General features: G+C 37.1%; 1 protein-coding gene and 1 long non-coding RNA gene across 2 annotated transcripts in view; one reads left to right on the top strand and one right to left on the bottom strand.

Annotated features, from left to right (window-relative positions):
• The first annotated feature begins 5,550 nt into the window (after window positions 1–5,550).
• Window positions 5,551–9,490, top strand: part of LOC125649042 (TATA-box-binding protein-like) — a 50,969-nt gene continuing 47,029 nt past the window's right edge. Inside the window, exon 1 of the mRNA XM_048876257.2 lies at window positions 5,551–5,887. Within this exon, the coding sequence (XP_048732214.1) occupies window positions 5,825–5,887 (63 nt within the window). The 5' untranslated portion in view covers window positions 5,551–5,824. The remainder of the gene's footprint in view (window positions 5,888–9,490) is intronic.
• Window positions 7,932–8,609, bottom strand: LOC125670033 (uncharacterized). The gene is made up of 2 exons (XR_007368100.2): window positions 8,396–8,609; window positions 7,932–8,178 (listed from the first exon to the last, which is right to left on the bottom strand). It is a non-coding gene; the product is annotated as an uncharacterized LOC125670033 (long non-coding RNA).

The raw sequence follows: 9,490 nt of genomic DNA, 5'->3' as shown, positions 1-9,490 counted from the left end.
AATTTTTGTATTCATCCGCCCTAGCAGTATGGAACTTATTTTGTAAATGGCGTATAATTTCGACATTATATTGGTGACTGACCCGTTCATGCTTCCATATTTATGTATATTTTAGTTTTCAATTATTCAACGATACCTTGTCGAAATTTTGTCTGAAAAATCCCCAAAGTACAAAAATAAAGATATGAATTCACTCTGTTTGTTGCCACATGATGAATAGGACAATTGTGTCATGAGATATGAAACCATTTGCAAATGCTGAAAAAAGGAAATAAATTCTCATATATTTTCATATGAGATTGTTTTATGTTAACATTTATAATAATATGAAGGGTACACTATTTAGAAAACGACTCATGAAATAATTATCCAGAGATGAAGTTTTCCATAAAAAGTTTTATTCCCCGTGGGGGCTGTCGTAGGCCTAGTACATGTCGCTTTATTGCAAGTAGGCCAGACCAATAGGGAAATATGGCTTTATATAATTAATTTCATGGGGTTTTTTTTCTTCTTCTATGGGCTGTGGTCAGTAGTAAGACACCTCACGATGACAAGTTTTCAGATGCCATCAGTTTTGGTAACCATATTAGCAAATGACCCATGCCGAACGAATTGAAGCACGTTTATACACGTGTCCATTATAATCGCGTGTCCATATGGGCCTATATAATCAGCCCTAACGTCAACGGATGTTATAATCCTTCCTGTGCCATACACTACAAGACCAAAACAACATACATGAAGTCTAGCCTTCCCGTCAGAGAGACGTCCGTCTCTACAGTGATTTGATACTTTGTTACTGATTTATTTCAACTATTTGAAAATTAATATATTTTTATCGAATTTACCGCTCACTTAGAACAGCAACAAATCTTATTCATGTCTGCTCTATAGGTAGACTTGGAGCCTGTCTTACACGATGGAGGATTCAATGTCGACGTGTACACCCTTTTCCCTTTCTAAATCCATCTTTCTAGAAATATGTCAAAAACACTTTAGAAATGTATCACAGGCACTCGACGTTTTAAATATCTATAATTTAAAAAAAATGTCTTCCTGTGAATATTATGCTTATAGGAAGACGCTTTTTCTATTATAGATATCCAAAACGTCGAGTGCCTGTGTTATATATATATATAATGGGGGGGGGGGTGTCAAGACAGCCCCTAGACACTGTAGACAGCTGTACAGCGCTCCGTTTTGAAATTTCTGGATCCGCCACTCATAGAATAATTAAACGTTTTGATAAAATTCATGTACTATATTATGGACCCACAGGGGGCAATACAATACAAAGAACAATTATGATTGAATATTTAAGAGACATAAAACAGAGCAAAGTTTTGTGAGTGACCAGAGAGAATGGAGCAACAAAATTGTGACCAGAATATGACTAAACTTAGTGCAAGTACATCTACCATTGTTATGACATATATAGTAGAAAACTGCAAATTAATACTATATTTGACAGGGGGTTCTCCTGTGTCTAGGGCATGCAGGATTGTATTTGAAAATATACTGCATATAAAATCTGGTGACAACTGCATGCGGAGGATACAAAAGGACGGTGCTTAATTGACTAGGACATATTTTAAATCAAATCTTTTACACGTAGAACGAATGTTTAATCCTTATTTTCTCAAAAGGAGTGAAGGGCGGTGAAGTGGGGATGCTCTCACTTTTTATTGTGGAATAAAACACTTTTTATACGTACAGTAGCTTCGGTTTGGACCTATCGAACACGAAAACGTACAGCAACTTTAGGTTGGACCTACCGGGCACAAAAAACGTACAGCAACTTTAGTTTGGACCTACCGGGCACAAAAAACGTACAGCAACTTTAGGTTGGACCTATCGAGCACCCCCCAACAAAAAATCATGAATGAAGTTGACCTGGGTTGAGTGTATTTCCCAGAGTTTGTGATAATTAGGCCATGGTCCGATTTTGGATACCGCGAAGTATGAGCATTAATATAAAGGAACCCCCCCCCCCCCTTAATTCCGGGGGTGGGTGGGGGTGATTTAAGTCTTCTATACTGTGTCTGCCTCAAACTTATCTTGAACACCATACTGTCATTATGGAGACGTTTCCAACAATCTGGCAACACTCGGGATCTGGTGTGGCGTCGCGTCGAGAGGACAACCACATTAGATTTGTGCACCTGAGAAATCGTTTCCAGACAGCAAGTTAGACTGCTCGTAGCATTCCTGGACTTCGACCAATCAGTCCAAGACCTGTGCGTAATCGTCTGCGCGAGCGAAACATCAGACCAAGACGTCCAACGGTGCGCCCAATACTGCTTCAACGTCATCGTATCGCTAGACTAGCGTGGTGCAGACGTCATCTGCGATTCAGAATACAGGACTGGGCCAATATTCTGTTCACTGTTGAATCCAGATTTCATTTGGATAGAAGTGATGGCCGTTGTAGAATGTATCGTCGCGTTGGTGAGCGGTACCAGGGCGCTTGTGTTGTGCAACGTCGATAATTCGGTGGAGGTAGCGTTATGGTGTGGGGTGGAATAACAGCACGTGGAAGGACCCCTCTACAAATTGTCAATGGAAATCTCACCGGCGTACGCTATCGAGACGAAATTATTCAGCGCCATGTGATACCCTTCATACAGAGACAGCAAAATCACATGGCTCTGCAACAAGACAACGCAAGGCCACATGTTGCACGTATAGTCAGGGACCTTTTTGTTCAACAGAATGTCGGTGTCTTGCCTTGGCCAGCTGTTTCCCCCGATTTATCGCCGATCGAGCACGTCTGGGATGAAATGGAACGACGTCTACGCCGTTTACCAAATCAGCCAGTGACATTGGCTGATTTAGACCGGGCTTTAACCAACATCTGGAACAACATCCCTTAAGCATTTCTGAACACTTTAGTGGCATCAATGGGGCACCGTTGTCAAGCATGCGTGAATGCAAATGGTGGTCACACGCGTTATTAACTTTGTTAATTCAAGTTCGAATACCAGTGTCTTTCGGGTGTGCTGAAATTGACGTTATTCGACGTTAACATTAATGGATTATGAAATGTTGTAACGAATACATTTGTTAACAGTATTACAAAAAAAAAACCAAAATTTGTTCATTGTTATTTTTTCCCCCATAGATTAAATAATGCACAGTTTCTTTCATATTCTTTCTTTTATATATATATATATATATATGTGTGTGTGTGTGTGTGTGTGTGTATATATATATATATATATATATATATATATATAATTCAATAAAAAAGCAGGAAAATATACAGTTCCAAAATATATTTAAATCACTAGCACTTTCTGGATTTTAACATCCATCCTCAGGTGAATACAAATTAATAATGAAGCTATATATTATATATAGATTGTTTTATACAATATATATATATATATATATATATATATATATATATATATATAATTTTTTTTTTTTTTTTTTTTTTTTGACTTGTCAACTCTTACTTGTTTTTCGTTTGCCCCGCCCCCTTCCCCGAAAAACGATAATGATACATACCTGCTATTTAAGCGATATATTTTGCTTGTGGGCTATGCATTTGTATATAGGGATGTTGGTCCCCCTCTTTAAAGAGAATACACACGAGCGCGTGCGCGTATGTAAGTACCACAACATATGCCAGAAGTAGTGTAAATCAAATGTGGATTCTAAAATATTATTTAAAAAACTTTTGAGTAAATGTGAAATGTTCATTTCAACACCACCAACACCTTACACGAACAGTCCCCGCGATTTTCTGACATCATATACAGTTGTTTCTTAAACAAAAATGGAAATAGTCCTATCCAGTGATTGATTGATTGAATATTGTTAACGTCCCTCTCGAGAATATTTCACTCATATGGAGACGTCACCACTGCCGGTGAAGGGCTGCACAATTTTTGGCCTATGCTCGGCGCTTACGGCCTTTGAGTAGGGAGGGGTCTTTATCGTGCCACACCTGCTGTGACATGGGACCCCGGTTTTTGCGGTCTCATCCGAAGGACCGCCCAATTTAGTCGCCTTCTACGACAAACAAGGGGTACTGAGGACCTATTCTAACCCGGATCCCCACGAGACCCTATCCAGTGATAAGTCATCCAAAAAATTACTTTGTTAAACACCACTCTGATTCCACGCACAAGTACTCTGAAGCTGATATAAAAAATGTGCCGGATTCCTCATTGACAATATTTTCGTAGTCTTTGGTGATCAGGCCTTCCAACAGTTTGTTGGAAGTCCCATAGGCACGAATTGTGCTCCTTTATTAGCTAACCTGTTTATATTCTTTTGAAGCAGAGTTTATTCAGCCTGTCTTGATTTAAAAACAGATAATATGCAGAAATAGCAAAGGCTTCTACACGAGAAAAAATATTTAGCTGTGGCCTTTAACATGTTTAACTCGTCATTGAGGTGAACAGTGATCAATCTCATAACCCCCTATGAACAAGATATATTGACGACGTTTAATCTATTAACAATTATCATTTTCATCCATATATGTTGATTCGATATATCCCAGTAAACTTAGGATAAAATACACCACATCTGCTTAATAAAAGTTTAGATATTTTTTTTTTTTTGCAAACGAATGAATAACGGCAAAATAACAATTCAACTTTACGACAATCGGGATAATTTCAGCTTCTTCATCGTCAACTTTCCATATTTATGTAGCAATATTTCATTATAAGCTGCATATGGTGTTTATATCTCTCAACTGATTCGATATGCAAGAGCTTATTCTGCATATTAAATTATCTGTTTTTTAAATCGAGACAAGCTAATAAGTTGATGTTAAAGGGGTTCCAACAGTTTCGTTTAAAGTCAGCATTTCGCAAATTCTGTGGTCGTTTTAATGATCTGGTTTGCTAATAATACATATCATTGGGTCAAATGCTGTCTGGCATGCTTCATACCGATTGTTAGGCCGCTCTTGGAATACTGATTTTGACTGCAGATTACTCCGTTTACCTGATCGAGACATGGGCCTCAAGGAGGATATGACCGGTCGACAGGGGATGCTTTTACTCCTCCTTGACACCTGATCTCACCTCTGGTATGTCCAGGGATCCGTGTTTGTCCAACTCTTTATTTAGTATTCCTTAGAGGAGTTATGAGATTTACCAAGTGCTTCGTTATCTTCACCATTCATATTTGTACATGAACTCCCTCACCCCCACCCACCCCACCCCTCTTAGATGAACAGATGAAGATATAACGAATAGTGATCAATTCTATAATTCCTATAATGAATACCAATCATGAAAATGGCAAACACGAACCCCTGGACATAACAGAGATGGGATCAGGTGCCTAGGATGAATAAGCATTCACCCCTTTGATGGGTCACACCCGCCGTGAGCTCTCTATCTCAGGCCGGGTCAAGATCAGCCTCGAGTAAATGGAGTTATCCGTAAACGAGACTGCTGAAACCCCTCAACTCTACTGATAATCTTAGATATTTTACACAATGATATATCTTTATGCAATATGATCTAATCGATCACATCATTAAGCGACGAGCATTCCGGATTGTAAGTTTTCCTTCGATAAACTTTCTATTTTATGTTCAGATATGTATTTCCTGAACGTTTTCAAAGGCCGCGAACATCAAGGAATGTAGACTCAGTAGAGTGATGATTTTTTTGCTCAGAATGCTCAAATTTTGACAGTTCAAGAGACTGTTAAAAACAACAAAATGTAAAAATCTTAAAGATGGCAACCGTTTTCAATTTTGTCTACTCGTTTGGTTACAATATTGTCATTAAACCGTCTTTGTCCCACTGACGAAAATTTCCTAATATTGACAAGAAACCTAAGAACTAACGAAATGGACGGATCGGGACAGAACTTTGCTTCTTATGGGAGTGGTCTTACTCCCCAACACCAACAGGTAGGCATATGAAGTGATATTTTCAACATTTTTATCCAGGTAAACGGTAGTTCTACTATGAACAGGTCCAGTCCAAAGACTAGTACTTATACTAGCTACGTAGGTATTTAAAACTACCCCCAGGTAGCTATTTTTACTTGCATTTCGTGGCCAAACGCAGGAACGGCTCAATATGGTGTGTACCAAATTTCTTGATTAACTTCCACTGACGATGAATACCACAAAAATATTGGACAAAAAATTATTTTACTTTCTAACCTTTCAAATTTGCATCAATAACAGCACCAGTTCCATTTTCTAGGAGCTTAGGATCAAAGCTACAAGATAAAAAGTCTATAGTGTTTTACAACTCTGTATTAATTTTAAAGTTTACATTTATGCATTTTTACATTAAAGGTTTTTGGGGTGAATTTTCATGCATTTCCTCTTTATTCTCCACCCTTGTAAAGTATTCAAATTTACACTCCAAATTTTGCCGTGCACATGCACAACATGATACATAAAACGACTGACCTGTTTAAAAGATGCGCCTTAATTATTATTTATTTATATTTTCAAAAACAGGTAAAAGTATGGTGCCTGGAATCTCTGCAATACCCCCAAAAAAGTTCTATACCCAGAAAAAAGTACACTATACCCAATACTGCGATAACATACCCAGGGAATCCTCTTAGATGGGTTGAGAAATGGTTATCTGGAAAAAATGGTACACTGAATTGGTACCGTTACCGTTATACAGCCAATTCATAGAAAAATCCAATACATCCGGCGCCATTTGCCAGCGCCATTGCTTGTGACGTAAAAATCCATTGAATTCATTTTGGTGACAAAATGACAGGTGATGGGGCATCAACTTACATTAAAAAATTATACATATATTTGAATTTATAAACTTAGAAAAACCCACCAACATTTAAACTACATCATCGTCTTTAATTTGATCGGGCGTGGTATACCTTATAATACGTCACAAGCAATGGTGCCGGCAAATGGCGCCAGATGTATTGGATTTTTCTATGAATTGGCTGTATAACGGTAATGGTACCAATTCAGTGTACCTTTTTTTCCAGATAACCATTTCTCAACCCATCTAAGAAGATTCCCTGGGTATGTTATCGCAGTATTGGGTATAGTGTACTTTTTTCTGGGTATAGCACTTTTTTGGGGGTATTGCAGAGATTCCAGTAACCCGTAAAAATAGGTAGAAGTAGCTTCTTTAAGTAGGTTTAAATACCTAGGTAGCTATTAATAGCTACGTAGGTAGAAATAGTCTTTGGACTGGACCTGATGAAATGCAATGTTCTATCGATAAGATAATGCCGGGGCCCCATAGACCCGGTATAACGATAGAATGCATCCCATATACCCGGATATCCGCAATGCAGCAAAATGAAAATGCAGACTCACAGTGCATGCTTTAGTAAAATCATGTCATTGTAATAGATCTAACTGTTTCAATCAGAAGATAATTTCAGGTTCGTAATTTTGTGAATGTAATCCTTAAATGTCGGACACTATTTAGAGTAAATTTTGTTTTGTCTAAAACTTTTAAAGTTATTGTTTAATTACTGAAGACATATTGATAAGTAATTGAAACAAATTCGCAAGGTGTCTGACACCACAGTCGGTCAAAAGTTGCCTTTGTAAAGAATTATCGTACAAGTATGCAGGGCTCACACTGGACCAAAATTTTGTGTCGCAACCTGGCGCGCGTGCATCGACTCATACACGTTTACTGTAGATCTATATTTTAATGTATATTATTCAAGAGGCATATACAACATATCATATCTCTGATTATTCTTACACAATGTATACAACATAGCTTTGTTTAGCTTTTATCACTATAATTATTAGGATATTGTGAAAATCGATTGTATTTCAGCAGATTGCTTTTTAGTCAGTCTGATGACATTGCAGCACAATCATGGTTTTATTTCTAAATATTGTTTTTGGCTAAGTTGACTCAATTCTATTTCATACCAGAAAAAAATAGGAGTATTTCATAGCATATAAACTGGCTATATTAAATAAAGACAAGAAATGAGTTTCTAAATGTTTATTAATCATTTTAGTAGTGTAAATGACATATATTACTCATTAAATTTGCAGTCTAGAAAAAGTCACTGATGACAAAGTTACTGAAAATTAATTACTGTAATACATAACACATGATCATAGTTTCACATCACATTTTCACTGAAGAATCCTGTTTTCATCTTGAAATCCAGAATGACAAAGTGGTCCTTTGGTGAATCTCATCATGTAGAGGAGAAGGGACTTCATGAAGTCTGAAAGAAATTTTAAATGGCTTAAGATGATGTGAAGTCAAAAGATGACAGAATAGCAATTTCAGAAGAACCTACTGTTTTGCGTTTCCTCATGGCCATTTTCTAAATAGATCAAACTAAAGACCTAAAGAATAATGCAATTTCCCAACATTCCACTATTTATACACTATACTAACGTCAAATGGATTAGAAAATATAGCTGAACATTGTAGTTTACCTTTCTAGATGAAATCGCTTTTGTACTGTGATGAACCGACAAATTAAATTTTATATATTTTTATTAACACGGAAGTATCTTCCATTGACTAGCTTAGTGTGTGCACAATCACACGCTTTTTATTCCATCTAGTACAAAACAGGTAGCTCCCCAGTAATGACTCGGGTATCTCTATATTTACGATATGTACTGTAGGCAACTGGCACGCGCAAAGTTCATTTCATTCACACCTACCTGCACATAGAGGATTAACCCTTTGTTTTGTGTAAACTGCTAAATAAACAAGACGCCCCCTAAGTCTTATTGTTCCCATGCGACAGGGTATCCACATTCTGCACAGGTAAAACAGCCCTGAGGCTGTTTGGATGCCAACAGCTGAAATTCAAAATGGCGCGCGAATACTAAAATACGAAATGTCCGTGTCGCATTTCCGGAATTTCTGTCGCATTTTTTTCTGAAAAATCACAAAATGCGACAAATGCGATGGGCAGCGCGAGCCCTGGTATGTATAGAATGTCAAGAAAGCCCATCACAGTGTTGGATTGTTTATTGTAAACAGGAACAGCATGATTTAATTTGTTATTTGTTTGTTAATTATCAAATGTTTGAGTGTGTGGCTTACAATTGTTAGTTCTAAGTTAGAAAGGTGTTTTGATGTAATTGGGGTTGAGATCAAAAGATTTTCTAAATGGTTGGGGGATGGGATTTCCATACGTCATTTGATATCAATACTTTTGATTTCCATTAGTGGAACTCTTCAAATTAAAGGCGTGTAAAGTCGTACTACCAGAACAACGTGAACAAATATGGCATAGAATACGAATTATAATCAACTGCAAAACACAACACTGATCAAAATTCTAAAGTTAAAAGAGATTAATTATTTTAACAAGAAAAAAAAAAAAAACTTATTAAACTATGTTTGGGAGCACAGGTATTGAATTTGCTAAATTTGACCGATGTAAAGCATCAACTGCAAGAAGAACTGTAAAGGAAAAAACCTATGCACATCCAACATAATGAAATTTCCTTGCAAATAATGGGATTCGTATGCTTTTAAAGTTATTCTGTCAGACTATGAAAATATTTTATCAT

Source organism: Ostrea edulis, chromosome 5 (assembly GCF_947568905.1).
Source record: "Ostrea edulis chromosome 5, xbOstEdul1.1, whole genome shotgun sequence".
Lineage (NCBI taxonomy): Eukaryota > Metazoa > Mollusca > Bivalvia > Ostreida > Ostreidae > Ostrea > Ostrea edulis.
The sequence above is the reverse complement of the archived record's forward strand: the minus strand, read 5'-3'. Positions and strand labels throughout refer to the sequence as shown.